This window comes from Papaver somniferum, chromosome 1 (assembly GCF_003573695.1).
Source record: "Papaver somniferum cultivar HN1 chromosome 1, ASM357369v1, whole genome shotgun sequence".
Lineage (NCBI taxonomy): Eukaryota > Viridiplantae > Streptophyta > Magnoliopsida > Ranunculales > Papaveraceae > Papaver > Papaver somniferum.
In genome coordinates, this window is record NC_039358.1 from 240,168,458 (window position 1) to 240,189,147 (window position 20,690).

Consider the following 20,690-nt stretch of genomic DNA (forward strand, 5'->3'; position numbering starts at 1 on the left):
CAAAAGCTTTAGACATGTCCATTTTGAGAGCAAGATGACCAATCCATTCTGAAAACCGCCTAACCAAGAATATAGAAGCTAAATTTTGATGCAAATTTTGATTTAGTAAGTAAGAAAACAAGAGCTTGGACTAATTCTCAGAAATCTTATATGTGGTAACATGAGATTAGATGTAAACCAGACAACGTGGTGGATGATGAACAAGCTGAAGCTCTTGCAGCATATAAAAAAAAATCAAATGGGCAAGGGATACGGGAATAGGAATATATACCAGGAGGGACACTGTTAAAACTTTAATTCCGCCATCAATGGAAGCACAGAAACTGTGAAATGGACCACAAATAACCTCATTTCTAGCACTCCAAATATCTTAATAATTGGGTATTCACTTATGCACCAATAGAAGCATCCTTTAGCGAAATTAAACTAGTTTGTTAGATGGAGTAACTCAGCTCTAGTCCCAACTTGGATCAATCTAAAGATCTAATCTGAGAATAACCTTATCATTTAATTCTTATTTATGAAAAATCAATTTTCCTACTAATTCCAATTCCATTCACCTTAAGCTATCATGTAAACGTCTCACCCAACTCACATTAGAGCAAGTCCGGTGGAATTAGATACTTTTGCTAGGAAAACTCAATTTTGGACCCGTTTTGAGTTAAATGAGGCCCATTCTGACAATATTCAGTGATAAACAACAATATTCACCTGTCCGAGAGCACCCCTTCGAGTAAATGCTTCCACGCTCGGTTGACCAAAATGAGGATCCTAGATTGCATGCGCAATCGGTCTTACATGTAAAGGGTCTTTTATCCATGACTCAAAATTTCCTTGCCAAGCAACATGAAATAGATTTCCGGAAGTCCAAAGAAAAATTATTTCTAACTATCCGAAGTGAGAAGCAAAAATATTCTGATAAAGACGTTCTTCAGCAATATTATCATGACTCTCACAGTAATGTGCGGTAGCAATACCAAACCAAAATAAGCTTAAAAATGGGACCTGCTTTGTATATGATATGGTTTAAAAATTATAACTGAGTAAAGAAGAAAAAACTAACTCTCTTTTTTATATTTGTCGATCGTCCAAAACATGGCCGATGCTCATCTGTGGCTTGACCGACCGACCAAGATTGAGCCTATCGTCCCAAGTTGAGATTTGAGTTTTTTTTTTTTTTTTTGATAAACGAGCTCTTGTTCATTTGACAATTTTCCCATATCCACTGAACTTGCTCTTAACCGCTCTCAAACTACAATTAGCGTGGGTTTCACAGTAGAAACATCAGGGAGAATGGGTCTCCCTGTAGTTTTCACAACTACAAATGGATCGCACAAGCTAAGCATCTAAGCTCAATTAAAAGCCCAAACATCATAAACCCCAACAGCCTCACTCGATGGGGGTGCACATAGCCCACAAACTACCGGTGCAAATATATCTCGACACTTCATATACTTATCACTCTTTTCTTCTCTTCTTCCTAAAACCCTAATCGCCCCGCCACCTCCCAAAGGCGGTTCCTCCATTACCAGGGTTTAAGCTTCCCACAGTCAAATTCCCATTACCACAAACCCTAAAACCATCCAAAATCAACCATGGCAACGACATTAGAAGCACAGTTACGAATAATCAAATCCCTAAACAACTTAGAAATCAAATCAACAAAAAAACCATTCACAAATCCATCAATCTTATACGATCCACGAGTCGCAGCTGATCTAGACATCGATTCACTCTATTCTATTGCTATTTCGAGTTTAGATGTGTTGGTAAAAAGTGAGCTCCGATTTGAAGCTTATAAGAATAGTTTGTTCAGTTATAAGAGTAGAGAATTGAATAGAGCTTTACAAGGTAGAGTTGAAAATGAAGAGATTGATGTATCGATTTCTTCGTATTTGAGGTTGTTGTCTGGGTATTTGTTGGTTGATTCGGCTTTGCATACTTTGGAGTATCTTGTGCGGCGTTACATGTAATGTGTTTTTGTTTGCTTGGTTTAATTTTTTTTTTTTTTTTTTTTTTCTGATTTTGTGGTTTGTGAGTTGCTGATGTTTTGTTGATTTTGTTTTTGTAGGGTTCATGTGTATAACATTGATGAATTGGTGAATTGTGCGTTGCCGTATCATGATACAGCTGCCTTTGTAAGGATTGTGCAGATAGTGCAATTGCAGTAAGTTTTTTGCTGATTGGGCTGAAATGTGTTTTGGTTTACTGAATTGGTAAATTGTGCTTTTGCCTTGTCATCGTATACTTACAAAGGTTGTTAGGATGGTGTCAGTAGTACAAGTTCTGCAAAATTTTGATTGTTTTTCTTTATTGTTGCAGAAATAGTAAGTGGGGATTTCTTGAAGCGGTTCAGAAGTCAGGTGCACCACCACCAAGGAGTGTTTTAGTGCAACAATGTGTACGAGACAGAGGGCTTTTGGTGACTTTATGTGATTACGTGGGTGATTTTTTCTTCTTCTGTAGTTCTATGTTTAGATTGTAGAGTTTTTTTTTTTTTTTTGAGTGTTTTGGTGAATGTTATTTTTTATTTTTTGCAGGCGATGCCGGCAAAGAAATACCAGCCTTCCGTAGTCGTTATTAGCTTTTTTACTGCAGTTGCTGTTGAGGTATTTGGAGCTTTGACGGTTATAGATGCTGATACCGTGAGAAAAGTTATTCAATTTGTATTTAAAGGACTTGATCCAAATGCGAACGCAAGCCCTGACCATAAGGTAAGGCTGCATTTCTTTTATGGTTTTTGAAGTATTTTGCTTTTTATTCATTTTCCAACTATAATTTTATTGTTTCGTTTAGACATGCTAAAACATTTTCAACAACTAGTTTATAATGGAAGCCTACAATGAGATAAAGAGAGTTGCATAAGTGTAAATCTGTACGCTAAAGGTATATGCTTAATTTGTTTTTCGAATGAGAAAATCTGTGTAGACATTAGAGAACCACATTGATCAGTAATTTTCCTTAGTGAGACACACATATTATTATTGAATGTAGTAAACTAGTTATAAGAAATTCTTATAAAAACAGTTAAAATCATTTGTCAGTTTTCTTTTTACCATTTTGGTAATGCTATGGCTCCCCTTACTTTCATAACACATTCCTTGTTTATGGCTGTACTAAACATTGTTCTTTATCTTTTTCTCGCAGGCTGGTGCCTTGATGATAGCTAGTTTATTGGCAAACAGAGCAGCTTTGGCTTCTGATATTATCAAGAATTTGATTGGGTCAATTGCAAGGATTGCTCAAAAAGATGCAAAAGAATTTGCTGATTTACCATGGCTACGTACGTCACTCATGGCTATCATAAGCATCGTGCAGGTATTTCCAGCTTCAGTATATTTGGACTATTGGTTGTATCAAATTTCAGCTGACTGCATTTAGTTTGTGTACTATGTGTCTAGGCCTCCCATGTTTGGCTCGTGCGTTTCTAATTCTTGTTCTTTTGTCTCTTTGTGTATTGCCAGTCACAGTCCGTTCAGATATTCCCAAAGAAAGCAGTGGAGACTCTTAATGAAATTAGGTAGTTCCCTTGGAACTGAACTTGAATAATTTTCCATGTCTTATGAGTCCCATGGCGTCCGCTTCTGTCACTTTTCAAATCTCTGATGCAATCTTTTCATTTTTTCTTGAAGGGATTTTGCTGGAGTACTTTTTGGACTGTCGAATGAGTTCAATATTGAGACGTTCTTGACAGTTTATTTGGAATCATTGGTTAACTATAGGTGACTAACCCTTTTCTTTAACACCACATGTGTGACATTGTCTTGTTTTTTGCCATTTGCATGCAAGACTGAGGTTCTCAACTCTCTTTTTTGACAGTTCTTCAGATGAATATTGCCGTAGCGCCTTGATATCCACATTAGAGACTGTCAATGTAAAGGATCATATTCATAATATTGTGATTAAGGTGCTTACTTCATGCACAGCGTTATCTAAAAGAATGGGTAAATCTGAATTACCTGATTCAGGTACTTCGATGACAACATTGGAATTTAACTTTTACAGATTTTTCTTTTGGCTAAAGTCGAACCATGTAGCTGTTACATCCTTAGGACACTGGCTTTGATTGCGCTGCTAAACATGATTTCTGTGCATTGAACCAAATCTGGAAAAGATAAGTATTCAGTATGCATTACTAATAGATATATTGTTCTGTGACAATTCTTAGGATGCTGGGCCAAACAAGTGTTCGTTGTTATTGATAAGAATTATCCATCTGAGCTGCGTGGAGCTGTTAGAAAGTTCCTGGAGGTCTTGTTAATGATTGGAGGTTTTCATACTCTGTACTTTTTCCACAATTTCAAATTTTAACCGTGTTTTCATCTGTTGTAGGACTCAAGTGAGAAAACTAAGAAAGGGGACTCGGTTTTTGAGGTTCTCTGCATGATGTTTGATGGCAGTGTCGATGCATCACTACCTGTAACTGATTCAAAACTGTGGTTCTCACTTGAACATCCTAAGGTATGCATTTCAAGGAAAATATATTTCCGAAAGTAGATTTTATTACTTGCTTTTCTTCTAGCTGATTTTTTTTTTTTTTTTAAATCTGGAAGCCGGAGATCCGTAAAGCAACCCTATCTAGTTTGTCCAAATCAAAGATTCTGAAAGCTGAAGCTGTCGATTCTCAGGTTCGGTGCTTTATCTCCTATTATGTGCGAAGTTTTTGAATCTTAATTAGTTCTGCTGTACATGACTAATATGGAAAAGAAGTTCTGCTGTACCTGACAAATATGTAGATCTGGGCATGTTTACTTTTGCTGCTGTATTAAGCTAGTATACTTTGCTTCTAACATATCCCTTATACTCTGGACCATTATTTCTCCCGGGCTCGATAGATCTGCGATAGCCAATATAGTTAACTGATTTCGTTCTCCCTTATATATTGTGTTCCAGAAGCTTGCTTCTATTCAACAAGCAATATCGAGGCGGCTTCAAGATGATGATCTTAGTGTTGTTCAAGCGGCTTTATCTCTGGATGGGTTGACTAGGGTCATTAGCGGGCCTGATCTTCTCGAGTCATTACGTGATATTCTTGTTAGATGCGCTGAAATCACAAGTGAGTATTCTTCATGGATCCTTGTAAAGACCTTCCTGTAAAGGTCCTCTTATTCTTCTGCCTCAAGTTACAATTTTGTCTCTCCTTGAAGTCGCCAATCTTGATTGGCATGTACCATCTTCTGATTAGGATTTTATTTTTGTAGGTGTGACACTTGTCCCATCTGAAGCTAGTGCTGTTGCTCGTTCATGCCTTGAATGTGCAATTTTGAACTTCAAAGATCTGACTGAATATAAAAAAGAAGTTGCTAGAATGTTGTTTCCCTTACTTCTAGTTCTTCCGAAGGTTCACTTGTCTTTCCAACCTTTCTCTTAAATCTTAATGCATTTTCTAGTTTATTTCCCCAATCAATTTGAAAAATTGGTTTATGATTGTATTTGTGCATTTGTATTACAGACACAGAAGTTAAACTTAAAGGCTCTAAAGTTGGCTACGGAAATTCAATGGTCATTTTACAAGAATATATCTCTTTCATGTGATCTAATATCCTCAGGGCAAGACAAGGTAAATTCTCATGAATTCTGTTAAAGATCAGGACAAATTTGAATGAACAATGTAATGTTGCCATGAGTTAAATAGATTTGATTCTATTTTTAAACAATGCAGAAATTGGAAACTAGCTCAACTGAAATTAATATGAAGACTATTTGTGCTTTTGGTGAAACCTTCGCCGCACAACCCGTAGAATGTTTAACTTGGTTGATCGAGTGCTCCAACGATTCAGAGCTGTCGAAGACATTGATCTTCTTAGTGATACTGCAATCACTTAATACTGAAAAGAAAGGTTAGATTGAGCATTTATTTTCTCGCCTTTCTTGAAATTTCTTCACGCTCCTTTGTTTTATGAGGATGTTATGAGGTACTGTAAGCATCATAAGCTATAGTCATAAGCTATATCTTGATTAAGAACCTGATACATGAAATAGTACTCATCTATTTGGTAAAGTTATGTATATTTGGACAAGGTTAATCGTTTCTTAAACCCGATACTATTTTTGGATAGGGGTTAAAGAATTGTTTGATAGCATGTTAAACTATTTCAATGTTATGGGGGCATGTTAAACTATTTCAACATGATGCTTCAAGCAGCTTCTGCTGTGCTAAGATCCTTTTTATTGTTGATAATAAGTGGTCATTATTTCTTTGCCTGCGTAATTCTAGTATTTTATTTCCTGATTTTTTCTTTTGACTTGTGTATCTTCATATTAGATCCTTCTGGCTTTGCAATACTATTTCAAGCCTGCTTTCCGGTTCTCAAGCAAGAATGGAGTGTATATGAGTCTACGAGTTGTAACCTTCCAGAGCAGGAGGTGGAATGTTGATTTATAGCCAATTTCAGATTTTGGTGACTTGCAAACCTCCTGTTACTCACATTTTCTGCTCATGTGATATCTTATTGACAGTTTACTGTGGAGAAGCTGGAAAGGGGTTGCAGCGATTTTTTGGGCCAGCTTTCCAAGTCCAACTTCAAAGCATTAAATGCAAATATTTTGGTTTGCATTTTTTGGAGGTTGCTGCAAGCATTTGTTTCGGCGGTCCAGCTGAGTAGCACGGTCTGTTGCTGCTTGTTATTTGATCAATTATGTTTTATAGAGTGCACATTCATATTGTCTTGGCTGGTGTTAGTTGTTACATTGTGCAGAGTCACTCATTCACGGATTTATATCTTTACTTGCAGGATCAAGCTGACAGTGGAGAATTGCTATCTACTCTTCATGAGTTGTTTGTCTTCTTTGCAACATCTCGATTGGCTCATGTTTTGCGGGGACAGTTCCATTCAGTTGTGGCGAAATGCAACATCTCTCCAGTCAGCTTCCTGTCCAAATATTTTACTGAAGAAGGTTCTTATTATTAATTTTTTTTAATTATGCCTGACAAATGATGGAGTTCTTCTCTTGGTTTAATGACATTTGTTGCTGTAGTTTTTATTCTAATGAGTTCCTTTTTTCAGGCGTCCCTGTTGCAGTTCAAATTGAAAGTCTTCATAGTATTGCTTCTACTTGTTCGCAGCTGTCACTGGAGAAAAGTATAAGAGACGGCCACTTCCTTCCCCTTCTCAGTTTTCCTTCTGTTTTGGTTCCTCTTTCTAGCGAAAACAAGGTTTACTCTTGGTTACTCTTCTGTGTTTTTTATTTTTATACTTCATGCTATTAATTATGGTATTTAAATGCTGTATAGCACACATTCCTGTTTTATTTTTGTATTTTTATAATTATTTGTATCTCAACGGCGCATTTCATCTTCATCTTCAGGACATCCGAGCAGCAGCAGTGACGTGCATGGAGGGGCTTGATGCACTGGGGCAGTACGTGTTCAAGTCTAGCGGGAAAAACGGTATATATATGCTTAGAACAATCTTTGAATAGATCAAATAGTCTACCTTGATTTATATGCAACTTGTTCTTATTATTATTATTTAGTGTTTTTTCGATTTAGACTGAAGTGTTCTAATGCTTTTAATATGAATGACAGGGAATGATGCTATGTTGACTCGTAGCACTTGGACACCTTCCCTAGGGAAACTTTTGGAGTTAATAGTACAACAGAAGAGGCTGATCTTATCAGATGGGGATTTTATTCCATCATTTTTTACAGCTGTACTAGGCCCTCCTTGCAATAGTCTTGTAGTGCCGCAAAGTATTGATGAAAGGTTCTATAAACATTCTTCTCAGACTAGTATATTTTTTTTCATGGCATGGAGATGTCTTGAACTTGTCATTTGACACTTGCTTTTCTCTAGTCTGCTTACCTTACCTTATCATTCTTCTTCCTCTTATATATTGTTTCTGTCTTCTATATTCAGTTTTGATGAGCGCACAAAGGAAGCTATCCTCCTTTTCGTTTTAAAATCTGCGCTCAAACTATCTCCATATGGGAAGGTACCCCCTAGTATATAATATCTATGTTTTCTTCATTGTTATGTGGCTTCTGCATTGTTGTGCTATTAGTCTTCAAGTGCTTGCTTTTTTAGTTGAGCAGACTAGCTTGTTCTATAAATATTGGACCTTCTCTCACTTGAGAAAGAATCTTTTCGCAGCTTGTCATCCTGTCATTGTTTAAAGGAATGAGCAGTTCTATCATGCATATAAGTGGTGTTAAGTCATTACTGTCTGAACTCCTGGAAAGGCGCAGCCAATGTTTTAGCCCCAATAAATCCTTCCAAGCATTATCAACAATTGAAATTGAGACGTTATGCATTCTGCTGGAGGTACTTTTATAATTTTTAAGACTTCCTTTCTTGATGCTGTAGTTATATTATAATATCTGAAAGAGTAACTTTTGGCCTTTTAGGGTTGCGCTTCATCTAGTGCTTCTTCTGCTGAAACGATATGGTCCGAGCATCTCATCAAGGCATTGAAAGTAAGCAGTTACTTAATTTAGTATATTTGGTTACTGTTACTTGTCTAATTTGCTCATTTATGCCAACATGTTTGTTCTTTTATACTAGGTCGATAGTGAGCCCCCAGAAGATCCTGCTATCATAAGGCCCTGTGTAACTGTGCTTCAGAATCTGAGTTGCTCCCTATACAATTGTTTGAATACTGAGACACAGGTTTGTTTGTGCCTTTCTTGATTGTTCTCCAAATGTTCGTTGTTTTATGGTGCGCTGCTAAAATTACCATGGTATCGATCAGCTTACAGTGTATCTACTTGTTTTACATGTTATTTTAATCTCTTCCTCTCTCTGTTAACCAGGACCAAGTTTTTCAAAATCTTGTGTTTCTGTTTCGAAATGACTGTGGTGAAATCCAGAATGCAGCGAAAGATGCTCTTCTTCGAATCAATGTTTGTTACTCTGATCAAATTTTGGTGTTTACTTTTGGATGTTTCCTTTTGCTTAGCAATTGAACTTAACCTCTTTGTGCTAATGTTTGGCAGGTTACATCTTTAACGGTAAGCAAGTTGCTAAAGTTGATTCTTGCAAAAGAAGGCCAGTTAAGTCTTTCTTCTAGTGGAAAGAAGAAAAAGAAACAAGTAAAACAGTTGAGTGACCCTCTGCAACATGATCTCTTTTATAAAGAAGGAAGCATGGTCACTTTCCTTAGCTCACTCCTTGATGCTTTGCTCATGAAGAAAACTATAGAAAACAGGTATTGAAACCTATATATGACTCTTTTTAAGATTATTCCATTAGCGTGGTTACTTTTTGGTGCCAAAGTTTAAACTACAATATTATGCTGTAAGATTAACTAAGGGTGGATATCTTGTGGTAGGGTGTCTCTGATTGGGCCTCTATTTGAGGTTCTCGAAAAGGTCTTTTCAGATGATTGGCTCGCTGGCAAAGCTCAGAATTCTTCTGATGTTACTCAAACAACTGGCAGTACAGTAACTTATGTTCAACAGGCTGTGTTATCAGTCCTTGAAGACATAACTACTTCTCTTTTCTCTGCTGTTCCATTAGAGGTATCCACACGTTGACATACTATAAAAATTCAGTATAGTTTTATAAAAGAATACAAGTGTTGTTTTAGTCTCATTTGCATTTTGTGTACATATTCCGAATGCAGGAAAACATAAGTAACAAATTGGATATTAAGCTCTTGGTTGAGTGCGCACGGGCAGCGAAGGATGCACTGGCACGCAATCATGCGTTCTCTCTGCTAACTTCAATCGCGAAAGTTGCACCACAAAAAGTCTTGGACCATATTTTTGGTATCTTTACTGTAATTGGGGAGTCCGCAGTTTCCCAGGTTGGTTAATGTTCACCTTACCCTAGTTCTTATTGTTGTCTGAAAGTCGCTGTCATGGAACCATAAGCTATGCGTTGACTCTGCTACTTCATTTTTTAATTTGGTTTCAGAGTGACAGCTATTCACAGACAGTCTTTGAGGACTTGATATCAACGGTAGTTCCATATTGGATATCTAAAACAAATAACCCTGAGGAACTTCTTCAGGTACTTTTTTCGTTATACATGTCATTTCAAGTGATTACCAAATATATTGTGCTGCCTTTTTGCTTATTTAATTTTTCCTCAATGAATCTGCTGGTCAATTTTGTTTTTCAGATTTTTATAAAGGTATTGCCTGAAATTGCCGAGTGCAGAAGGATCAAACTTGTAGTCTTCTTGTTGAGGTATGTTCTGGTTCTTGCAGTATTTCTGAAAAATTTCATGTTCGGAGACTCAAATTGGCATGGTTAAAATGCAGGGTTCTTGGAGAACGAACTACCCTGGCGTCTGTATTTATTCTGCTTATTCGTTCATTGATTTCACGGACAAGCATGTCCCTAGAGTCCTCTGCTTCGTCTGTGACTAGCAAAGAGTGGGAGTATCTGTTTGCTGCACAACTGTGCGAGCAGTATTCATGCATTATATGGCTTCCATCTCTTGTTTCTCTTCTTCAACAAATATCGGCGGGTAACCAATCTGAAGAACAACTTGCCGAGTTACTACTTGGAATGCAGTTCGTTGCTCACAAACTTCAGGACACTGAGCTGATTTTCAAAATTGAATCCGGAGAAGACTCCGATGAAATTCAGGTATGCGATTTCGGGTTATTATTCCAAAATGGAATGTCTCATCTCATCTCTTTTCTTCCTGGCCAACATAATTATTTGGTTCAGTTTTCAAAACCATACTTCCTTTGATGTCTGAAGAATTATCTGGTGGATGCATTTACAGAGATCACTAGGAGCACTTCTGGAGCAGGTTGTTTCTCACTTGGAACTTCTTGATGGAAGAGGGAAGCAATCAAAGGTTACTAATAGTGTGAAGAAAGAATTAAGGGACTGTATGCATGCTGTCTTGAAGACCATCACAAGAGAAATGGTTCCTTCATCATATTTTAAAGGAATAGTACTGCTGTTAGATCATTCAAATGGAAAAGTGAAAAAGAAGGTATGTATCTTTCAATATGAGGCTTAGGCCTGGCTGATATTGGGCCGTGGGAAGTGTTTTATGGTTTGAAATTGGCTTACTCAGTCTCAAACCTGGTTCTGACCCCCCAGTAACATGTGAAATGATGTATTGGAAGAGTTTTCCTTCTGCCCCAGCATTCATGTTATGAAAGCTGGGGATGTTTGGCTAGCTCCTTAACATCTATGCTTGCAGTTGTTTGGTTTAAATATGTTGGACTAACTAATTCATTTTTTTTCAACCATGCAGGCTCTTGGGCTTCTTTGTGAGACAATCAGGGAGCGCGACATGGTTAAACCAAAGCGGAAGGGTAAATCAAATTTGAAACATGAATCAGCTAGCTCCTGGGTTGATTTGGATGAGTGTTCTTTGAAGTCTTTTGAAGGAATGTGCTCGAAAATTCTTCACTTGGTTGATAGTTCTACAGATGAGTCCAGTGTTCCAGTAAAGCTATCTGCACTTTCTGCATTTGAAGTATTGGCTAATAAGTTTCCCTCGCAAGATTCCATCTTCAACTCATGTCTTGAGTCTGTTACAAAGCAAATTGCTTCTGAAAATTTGGCGGTTTCTTCCAGCTGCCTTCGCACAACAGGTGCTTTAGTCAATGTGCTTGGTCCCAGGGCATTGTCGGAGCTTCCTCATATCATGGACTACTTGTTGAAGAGGGCTCATAACATTGCATCTTCAGCTAAAGTACTCAAAAACAGCCACGAGAAAGCAGGACTTCAGGATTCTCTTTTGACATCTGTTCTTGTCACTTTGGAGGCTGTAGTAGACAAGCTTGGTGGGTTTTTAAATCCTTATCTTGAAGATATTATAGAGCTTATGGTCTTGCATCCAGAATATGCTTCAGGATCAGATATAAAGTTGAAGGCTAAAGCAGATACAGTGAGGAGACTCGTCTGTGAGAAAGTCCCTGTAAGTCTTTATACACAGATAGCTTAAAATGAGAATGGAAGTTGTGTTTCCTTTGACTTTTTATTACTTAAGGTTGTATTCATTATATAATATTTGACTTGTTATTTTTGTTTAGGTCCGTCTTACTGTCGCACCATTGCTCAAGGTGTACAGAGAGGCTGTCCAATCTGGTGAATCCAGTTTATCAGTTACTTTCGGAATGTTATCAAATCTAATTGGTACTATGGATAGATCCGCTATTGGAATGTACCACGTGAGGATATTTGAACTGTGCCTCTTAGCGCTTGATCTTCGCCGGGAAAGTCCTGTTTCAGTTAAAAGAATCGATATTGTGGAAGAAAGTGTTATTGACTCGATGATTGTTTTGTCTTTGAAACTTACGGAGAACATGTTCAAGCCTCTTTTTCTCCGAAGCCTTGAATGGGCGGAATCTGAAGTCGAAGGACCTGGTTCTACTGAAAGCAGGAAATTAGATAGAACTATATCTTTCTACAGATTAATCAGCAAGCTTGTTGAACGCCACAGGTGAGCTGATTTTCCTTTTCTTTTGTTTATTGTGTTTGAAACTCTGACGGAGTGTGATAGAAAGTGTTTTTGGGTTGGTAAGGAATTTGGTGGGTAGAAGTTCTGGTTATTAGCGTAATTGCGATCTGGTTATTTATTGCATGGGAATAACTTTGAGTCTACAGAGGTTAATTGCAGAGCCCACAAGAGATAAATTTATGCAGTAGAGAGCTGTTTTTAGTTCTAGGGGTTTATAATGATTAGTTAGTGTTCTTTTAGAAGTTCTCCAACATTTGGTTCAAGCACTTTCTGCTCAACTTAACTCTGTATTCTTCAATGCAGATCTTTGTTTGTTCCCTATTTCAAGTATTTGCTGGACGGATGCACACTATATTTAACACAAGATGCATTGAGTGTTGGGTTGACACCAAAGAGAAAGAAGTCCAAGGTTGCCGAAGTTGTCACAACTAGTAAGGGAGAAATATCACCTAGACAATGGCATCTTAGAGCACTAATGGTTTCTTCCTTGCACAAATGCTTTGTGTATGATGCTGGGAGCTTGCAGTTTCTTGATGCAACTAATTTTCAGGTTAGTTAATTTCACCTAGCGTCTTTAAAACTGTGTTTAGACACTTTTATCTAATTAATCTGAGTTTTTATTTTTGTAGACTTTGTTGAAACCAATTGTGGCTCAGTTGGTGGTGGACCCACCATCTTCTCTACAAGAGTTTCCAGATGCTCCATCGGTTGAGGAAGTGAATGATTCACTGGTTGCATGTCTTGGTCAGATGGCCGTAACTTCTGGCTCAGATCTACTGTGGAAGCCCCTAAACCATGAGGTGAGTGAAGAAACATGTCTTATATTTATATCTTATAACAGCATAACTGATCAAGTTTGTAAAGATTAGGAACTCATTGAACGATCAAAGACTCTTAGTAAGAACCTGATCTCGTCCATTCTATAGTAGTTTTAAGCTTTTATGGTTTTTATTGCAGGTGTTGATGCAAACAAGGAGTGAGAAGATTCGTGCGAGGATATTAGGTTTGAGAGTCATCAAGTACATGGTGGAGAATCTGAAAGAAGAATACCTCACACTTCTTCCCGAGACAATTCCGTTCCTTGGTGAACTACTTGAAGATATGGAGCTTCCTGTTAAGACACTTGCTCAAGAAATTCTCAAAGAAATGGAGACACTCAGTGGTGAAAACTTGCGCGATTACTTGTAGTCGCAATCTTAGAGGCACAATAAAGTGCATTTTTGTTAGGGGAATAGAATTTGTAAATGAGTTCATCAGGAGATAAAAAGGGTTTGAGATCCTCTTCACTAATGTTAATGGTATTGTAGCATGTATACTTTCAACATATCTTCCTAGTGAAATGATCTTGTTCTGAATTTTGGATGCAACGCAATTGTGGAATGTGGTCAAACCCCTTGACATTTTGGTCAATAGTCTTCTCGAGATCTGACCGTTCAATTCTTCCATGTGGCTATATCACAGTGATACCTTTTCCGTTGACAAATGTACACGTTTTTCATGTCTTCATTATTTTGTTAGGTTTGAAACGAACAATCTTGAGCATATACTATTGATATTTAGAGAAGCTAACAGAAATTCTCTTGAATTTGTGGTTTCATTCTGCAACATCAACAGATCTCTTCTAAGTGTAAGTCGTGTTCTTTTAAGTTTGTAAAGATTATTGAATTTCTCTTCAATTGTTCGTTAGTTTTAATCGTTAATTCTAAATTGGATTTGGTAAATGTGTTGTGAATATTTGAAGATTTGGAAGAATTTAATGGTTTCAACTTTGAATTGTATATACAAGAACCTTTGATCGGTAGAAAACAAGAAGAAAATTCGATTAATTTCAGTTAATTGTGTTCATTTAGGAGTTGATTGTGCTGATGAGATTCTTTTATTCCAGATACACAAAGTGTCTCATGGCTAACACCAGTGGGAAGAAGCTTATCAAGATTGATGTCAGTTCAGATACCGTGTGTCCATGGTGTTTTGTAGGAAAGAAGAATTTAGATAAAGCTATCGAATCATCGAAGGATCAGTTTGACTTCGAGGTAGGTCCTTTTCTGTCTCCGATCTCTTGCTAATTACTTTTTTCACTTATCATCTTTTCGCCATGTTAGTTTTCCTGATTATCAGAGGTGTATATGCAGGTCAGATGGCATCCGTATATGCTTAATCCTTCTGCGCCAAAAGAAGGTGTTCTTAAGAGGGATTTCTACAGGGAAAAGTTTGGACCTCGGGTTCAACAAATTGAAGGTCGAATGACCGAGGTTTCTCTCAATCTCGATCTCACTATCAAAATCAAGGATAGATACACTGATTCGTATACTAACCATCTCCATTTCTATTACAGGTGTTCCGTGGAATTGGGTTCAACTATGATATGTCCGGTCTCACGTATGTGTAACTTATTGTTTGGTGCATCTGATAAATGGGTTGTAAGTTTTATGATCTGATGCGGTTCATAATTTTGCAGGGGAAATACACTGGATAGCCACAGGCTCATAACTTTTGCCGGGCACCAGGGACTTGACAAGCAACATGCTCTTGTGGAGGAACTGGGCATTGGCTATTTCACACAGGGAAGATATATAGGAGACAGGTAAAGGGTTTTGTTTTGGGTGTATGTAGCGTTAATACTACTTAGGTTGTTAGTTTCATTTGACTTGCCGTAAACCAAACCTCAGACGTAGGTTTTTGTGCATACCAAGTTGTTCATTTCATATTTGGATATAAGTGGTGAGACACAAAATGATATATTTCTTATTCTAGTATCTTGTAACTGGACAAATATTTCCATGATAAGCTACGCACTGCATCTAGCTTTCAGTGTCAAAATGTATACAAAAATGTTTGTCATTTGAGAATAATTGTCTATCATTGGTACCAGAATCCAGACATGTCTTCCTATTGTAGTTCACTACTATCTTCTTGTTGGAATTCTTATTTTCCTTTCATCTGAACAATGGATTTCTGGATGCAGAGACTTTCTTGTTGAAGCTGCTAGCAAGGTTGGGGTTGAGGGGGCTGCAGAATTCCTTGAAAATCCAAACAATGGGCTCAATGAGGTTATTTTTCTTTCATAATCTTGAAAAAATTGCTAAATGTCTTAATGCTCACCCTCCCCCTTTAATCCAGCAGAAGCAGCTAATTTCTTTCTGTTTGCATATAAAATTTATGACTGTTGGATACAGGTTCATGAGGAGCTACAGAAGTACTCAGCACAGATTTCCGGAGTCCCTTTTTATGTGGTAAGTTTAGTTTATTCTTAAGTGTGTCCAGATAAACATATTAATATTCACAGAAATAGCAGTTGAGCATGCATGTCACGATATACCTTAGTTTCCCAGAAGACACCCCAAACCTTTACTTCTTTATTCGTCAATGGTGACTTGGTAAAAACTTAAGCAACAATGACACTATCAATTATTTGCTAGCTTCGTTTCATGATTGCAACTGAGTTTGTGTTCCTCCGAGACAATGTCTGCCTGGGTGGAAATGGCTTCTGGTCTTCTCTAAGGTTTTTTTTTTCTGACTAACAGATTAATGGAAAGCACAAACTCAGTGGTGGCCAACCGCCAGAGGTGTTCCTGAAAACTTTTCAAGTGGCTTCGAATGACAACAGCTCTTAATCCATGTGCAACAAGTTATATTTGATACTGCTACTACTGGTCTACTACTCCCTGATGAAATTGTTTTCTTGTAAAACATGACTTGTTTTTTCGTGTCTCTCTTAGTATTTTTCATTGTAATATTATCTTTAAAAAAGGTGAAGATTAATAAGAACAACAAAAAGATGAAACATTAAGAAAACATGCCTGAATTATCTTTCTGCTCAGATCAATTGGACTCAAAATTTTCCTCGATGGTGGCTGATAAGAGTTTGATGAAATTAAGAACCAAATTACTCCACAATATGGCACTGACCAGAGCAGTAACGCAAAATTGTACCCCAGAAAACGAAAACAAAAGAGGCAAAATAAAAGCCAATAACAACGCAACAACAATATTCATACGGTGGCACGAATACAGTCGCAATCACAAACGTGTGCAGAAGCATTAGACAGCCCTTATAATTCTTTGCAGCCTCAGACTATAATTCTTTGCAGCCTCAAACCATGCTCCACAGACATCATTCCATGATCGTTAACAGTAACATTAACTCCCAATCTTAACTCGTGCCTTTTTGTCTTCCATATCCCATTCTTGAACCTCACATGTGTTTCCAAATCGACTCGAAATACTGCTGGGGTACTTCCATTTGAAACCTTTTTCTTAACTTCCTCCCAAGGTACCCCAAAAGTTTGGACCGTCTCTACGTGATCTCTTGTACGCAAATACCTTTGATGAAATGGAGGTATAGATGTATTTCCAATTGGTAAGTTTAAGCCGTTGTTACCGTAGTAATAAGAAAAAGTCATGTTCACCTTATCATAGTAGACTTTCTTCTCCGTATTTCGATTCCAGAAACTGAGCTCGAATGATATGGCTGTGGAATTCACTGTATGAGTAGCATTTGACGCTTTATCAAGTGTCGGAATGTAAAATTTCCCGAGCGTACAACGAGGTCTCAACGGATGCATACCAAACCATGTGATTAGAACAACTAATGATACAGTAATTACAATTGCTATGAACATTAAGAAATACCTATCAATAAAAGTCAATAAGAAAAACCTTGGTTTACCCTTGGTATTTGCAGGAGCAAGAGGAGTTTCAGCAGTGGCCATGATATGTTTTGATGTGGAGGCGGTCATGATAAGTTTTGATGAAGATTGATTCTTCTTCTTTCTACCCATAAGAATCCTTATAAAGAGAATTGAGGATAAGAATCAATAAGATCACCACTAAAAACCAGCTAGGAATCCATTTCATCTTTCTCATAGTATAAATAATGAGATTCCTTTGCTGAAGCCTAGTGTCAAGGTTGCCTGTCATCATTTCACCCAAGTTTCTGATAAACTTAGTACTATGTGTTTACTTATGTCATATGCCATTAAACCCAGTTGTATTTAACTAGCATTAAACATTTAACACTTGAATTGTCGACCAACTTAAGAGCACTTATAGTGGTTTAACATTTGTTAATTAATCGAAGTTACTTTTGATCCAAGAAAAAGTGTTAAAGATTCAATTTAATACTACGTATATAAGGTAGGTAATAGCAAAATAATTTCTTATAGCTTTATTGTTTTTTCCCCCTCTAATGGAGATTACAAGTATCTTACCCATTAATAAAGTAATATTATTGAGAAAGCTGAAGGCTGGAAAATTATAGGGATGCAGCAATATATCTCCATTGTTATGTCCAAACTTTGATAACTAATAAGATTTTTTTGAGAAGTATACCCTCAATTTTAATAGAGTAAACTGATTTTTAATTGGTTTCTATTTTTTTCGTTTCAATTTTCTCCAACGTCCCAAGAGATGAACTACTTGAATCAATATCCATATCTACTGTGTACTTGATACTTTGTTTTTTTGTATGTGGGGATGTGAAAAAATCTTTATCAAAATAGTGCATTTATAACCTGTAATTGCATGAAAATAATATCTGAGGTGAAATAGGTGTGTGGTAGTGCTGTATGGCATGAAATAGTTTTTCTATAAAAATGTAAGTAGATACAAAAGACATGAAACTTTGTACAGTATTTGTGTTTGCTTATGTCCATGCCATCTAACCAATTGTATATAAACATTAAACATTTGGCACTTGTATTGCCGACCAACTTAAAGAGCACTTGTAGTGATTTAGTACAATCTTATTTTAATTAATCCAAGTCACTTTTGATCCAAGAAAAAAATGTTCTAAGATTGAAGTTATTGGGTAGGTGCTAAAAGTATTAAACTTCACAGGTACGTACTGTCTTGTATACAAGAGAATCGTAACTTAGTTGTACTTATTCAATATTGTAACAACTGTAATTTTCCTATTCCTTAGCATCTTAGTTCTAGTCATTCTATTCTCTAGGATAACCTATTTCTTTGCTATTTCTGTTATGTAAAACCTATCTTAACATTCTTGTAATCGTATATATACATATCAATGAAGTAAATCTAAGTACAGTTGTATGAGATACAAAAACCCCAAAACATGATTTCTTAATGGTAATCTAGAACTAGGTTAATTTTTTTTCTCACCCTCTCCGCAACTGATCAATCATGACAACTGATAATGAAACTCAAACTCCTCCTTCTCCAAATACTTCTTCACCCAAGAAGGATTCCAACACATCAAAGAAGGATGTAGTTCTATCACCATCATCTCCCTATTATGTACATCCGGTTGACAACCCTACAACTGTTATCTTCACACCACTCTTGACCAGTGACAACTACTGCATCTGGGAAAGAGGAGTTAGAAAATCCCTAAGTGCTAAGGCTAAGCTAGGATACATTGATGGCTCAGTTACAAAACCCGAAGATCCAATTGATCTTCTTCATTGGACTCGTGCAGACGACCTGGTTGGCAGCTGGGTTGCAAATTCTATGGACTCAGCAATCAGATCCAGCGTCATGGCTTTTCCTTCTGCAAGAGCTCAATGGCTGGAAATCAAAAACCGATTCTCCCATAAGAATGCACATAAGCTATTTTCCCTAAAAAAAAATATATCTCTTCTCTGAATCTGAAGCAGGAAAACAACAGTGTTGCTATCTATTTTACCCACTTGAAGACTCTATGGGATCAGCTAGATTCATTCAGACCTTTGGTGCCATGCATCTGCGGTGCTGGGAAGGACTTTGTAGATCACCACAATCAAGATCGATCCATGGAATTCCTTCAAGGGTTACATGATCGATTCTCGACACTTCGCAGTCAATGTTTTTTGACGGAACTGATGCCATCTGCTGCTAAGATCTACAATCTGGTACGCCAGGAGGAAGAACAACAAGGTATAAAATCCTCCTCCTCTATTCCTCAGGTTGATTCCGCTGCGTTGAATGTTTATCGCAGCGATTCCAATAGATCTCAGCAGCATTCTTTCCACAACCCTGGAAATGGGAATAACAATAACAAATGTCTTCGCCCATTCTGTGATTATTGCACTAAGCATGGCCACACTCGTCAAACCTGCTGGAAGTTGAATGGATATCCGAGTAGTCCACCAAAGCCGAGAAACCAATCGCAGCCCTCTTATGCTGCTGCTGTTGCTCCTGCACATCACGCTGTTGAACACATGCCTGCAGCTCCAGCCATCTCAGCTGCCCAGTATGCTCGGCTTATGACTTTGCTTGATCCTGACAATGCTGGAAACAACATAGCCTCATATGCGAATTGCGCAGGTATGATTTTTTCGTGTGCTTATCTTACTTGGATTATCGACAGTGGTGATACACACCACATCTGTTCTAGTTTGTCCTGTTTCACATCTTACACATCTGTCCTGAACCCTATCATGGTTCAGTTGCCTGATGGCTCTAACATCTCAGTAACACATACTGGGATTGTTAAACTTTCTCCAACTATTACGTTGCTCAATGTATTTTACATTCCAAGTTTTAAATTCAACTTGATTTCCGTCAGTCAGCTTACAAGCTCATCAAACTGCTGTCTTACCTTCTCACACGAGTCTTGTGTCTTCCAGGACCTTCACACGAGAATGGAGATTGGATGGAGTAAGCGAATTGCTGGCCTCTATCATTTCATTTTTCAGCCATCTGTTTCTTCTCTAGCTGCAAATAAGCCATTCGGCAAATGGCACTGTCGTCTAGGCCATCCACATGTGGATTGTTTTGAATTTTTAGCTCGCAAATTTGTTTACATTAGTTCTTCGTATAAACACTTGTGTGATGTATGCCCCAGGGAAAAGCAATCTCGACTTAAATTTAATAAAAGTGTTTCTGTTTCTAAACATCCTTTTCAATTGGTTCATGCCGACATTTGGGGACCTTTTTCTACTGCCTCTCTAACTAATGCCAAGTATTTTCTTACAATTGTAGATGACTACTCTCGATGTAATTGGGTATTTTTGATGAAAGTCAAATCCGAAACTTTAAAGTTTCTCAAATATTTTTTTGCTTTTGTTATCAAACAATTTGGACGCAAAATAACCAGCATCTCCTGTGGTATTAATCCATTACTCATCCCACAACTTCAGACTTTTAGGCCTGACAATGGCTCTAAGTTTAAATCCAATGCTCTTCAATCTTGGTTCCATGAAAATAAAATTTTACATCAAACAAGTTGTGTCTATACTCCACAACAAAATGGCATTGTCGAAAGGAAGCATCGCCACTTGCTCAATGTGGCACGTGCCTTGAGATTTCAAGCGAATCTGCCTATTCAATTCTGGGGTGAATGCATATTGGATGCAACTTACCTCATCAATAAAC

General features: G+C 37.4%; 4 protein-coding genes across 4 annotated transcripts; 3 read left to right on the plus strand and 1 right to left on the minus strand.

Annotated features, from left to right (window-relative positions):
- The first annotated feature begins 1,461 nt into the window (after nucleotides 1–1,461).
- Nucleotides 1,462–13,811, plus strand: LOC113321388 (uncharacterized protein At3g06530-like). Its single transcript, XM_026569297.1, has 38 exons — nucleotides 1,462–1,969; nucleotides 2,072–2,167; nucleotides 2,323–2,440; nucleotides 2,541–2,714; nucleotides 3,148–3,318; nucleotides 3,465–3,520; nucleotides 3,633–3,722; nucleotides 3,820–3,968; nucleotides 4,169–4,251; nucleotides 4,333–4,461; nucleotides 4,554–4,628; nucleotides 4,894–5,056; nucleotides 5,202–5,341; nucleotides 5,453–5,560; nucleotides 5,663–5,840; nucleotides 6,266–6,366; nucleotides 6,460–6,609; nucleotides 6,735–6,897; nucleotides 7,008–7,156; nucleotides 7,309–7,390; nucleotides 7,529–7,706; nucleotides 7,860–7,935; nucleotides 8,094–8,264; nucleotides 8,348–8,416; nucleotides 8,505–8,609; nucleotides 8,753–8,842; nucleotides 8,936–9,147; nucleotides 9,271–9,460; nucleotides 9,565–9,747; nucleotides 9,858–9,953; nucleotides 10,065–10,132; nucleotides 10,207–10,537; nucleotides 10,680–10,895; nucleotides 11,163–11,831; nucleotides 11,947–12,356; nucleotides 12,678–12,924; nucleotides 13,004–13,174; nucleotides 13,332–13,811. Exons 1-38 carry the CDS (start codon nucleotides 1,596–1,598, stop codon nucleotides 13,560–13,562), a joined length of 6,462 nt encoding a protein of 2,153 aa, XP_026425082.1. The 5' UTR covers nucleotides 1,462–1,595; the 3' UTR covers nucleotides 13,563–13,811.
- A 48-nt stretch (nucleotides 13,812–13,859) lies between these two features.
- LOC113321406 (uncharacterized protein YwbO-like) lies at nucleotides 13,860–16,169 on the plus strand. The gene is made up of 8 exons (XM_026569315.1): nucleotides 13,860–14,001; nucleotides 14,260–14,407; nucleotides 14,507–14,626; nucleotides 14,710–14,753; nucleotides 14,833–14,958; nucleotides 15,340–15,424; nucleotides 15,551–15,607; nucleotides 15,899–16,169. Exons 2-8 carry the CDS (start codon nucleotides 14,276–14,278, stop codon nucleotides 15,986–15,988), a joined length of 654 nt encoding a protein of 217 aa, XP_026425100.1. The 5' UTR covers nucleotides 13,860–14,001; nucleotides 14,260–14,275; the 3' UTR covers nucleotides 15,989–16,169.
- Nucleotides 16,170–16,238: 69 nt separating this feature from the next.
- On the minus strand, nucleotides 16,239–17,269 carry LOC113321396 (protein NDR1-like). Its single transcript, XM_026569305.1, has one exon. It carries the CDS (start codon nucleotides 17,153–17,155, stop codon nucleotides 16,445–16,447), a length of 711 nt encoding a protein of 236 aa, XP_026425090.1. The 5' UTR covers nucleotides 17,156–17,269; the 3' UTR covers nucleotides 16,239–16,444.
- Nucleotides 17,270–18,518: 1,249 nt separating this feature from the next.
- LOC113274224 lies at nucleotides 18,519–20,153 on the plus strand. The gene is made up of 3 exons (XM_026523683.1): nucleotides 18,519–18,821; nucleotides 18,992–19,640; nucleotides 19,943–20,153. Exons 1-3 carry the CDS (start codon nucleotides 18,519–18,521, stop codon nucleotides 19,975–19,977), a joined length of 987 nt encoding a protein of 328 aa, XP_026379468.1. The 3' UTR covers nucleotides 19,978–20,153.
- The last annotated feature ends 537 nt before the right edge of the window (nucleotides 20,154–20,690 follow it).

Bases quoted from the DNA above. Each gene is read 5' to 3' on its own strand.
- LOC113274224 (XM_026523683.1), top strand. From the start codon at position 18,519: ATGACAACTGATAATGAAACTCAAACTCCTCCTTCTCCAAATACTTCT. The intron at 18,822-18,991 runs GTTGGCAGCTGG...AATCTGAAGCAG, and splicing joins GGACTCGTGCAGACGACCTG to GAAAACAACAGTGTTGCTAT. The intron at 19,641-19,942 runs GTATGATTTTTT...TGTGTCTTCCAG, and splicing joins CTCATATGCGAATTGCGCAG to GACCTTCACACGAGAATGGA.
- LOC113321396 (XM_026569305.1), bottom strand. From the start codon at position 17,155: ATGGGTAGAAAGAAGAAGAATCAATCTTCATCAAAACTTATCATGACC.
- LOC113321406 (XM_026569315.1), top strand. From the start codon at position 14,276: ATGGCTAACACCAGTGGGAAGAAGCTTATCAAGATTGATGTCAGTTCA. The intron at 14,754-14,832 runs GTATGTGTAACT...ATAATTTTGCAG, and splicing joins TATGATATGTCCGGTCTCAC to GGGAAATACACTGGATAGCC. The intron at 14,959-15,339 runs GTAAAGGGTTTT...TTCTGGATGCAG, and splicing joins GGAAGATATATAGGAGACAG to AGACTTTCTTGTTGAAGCTG.
- LOC113321388 (XM_026569297.1), top strand. From the start codon at position 1,596: ATGGCAACGACATTAGAAGCACAGTTACGAATAATCAAATCCCTAAAC. The intron at 7,707-7,859 runs GTTCTATAAACA...TTCTATATTCAG, and splicing joins CCGCAAAGTATTGATGAAAG to TTTTGATGAGCGCACAAAGG. The intron at 13,175-13,331 runs GTGAGTGAAGAA...TTTTTATTGCAG, and splicing joins GGAAGCCCCTAAACCATGAG to GTGTTGATGCAAACAAGGAG.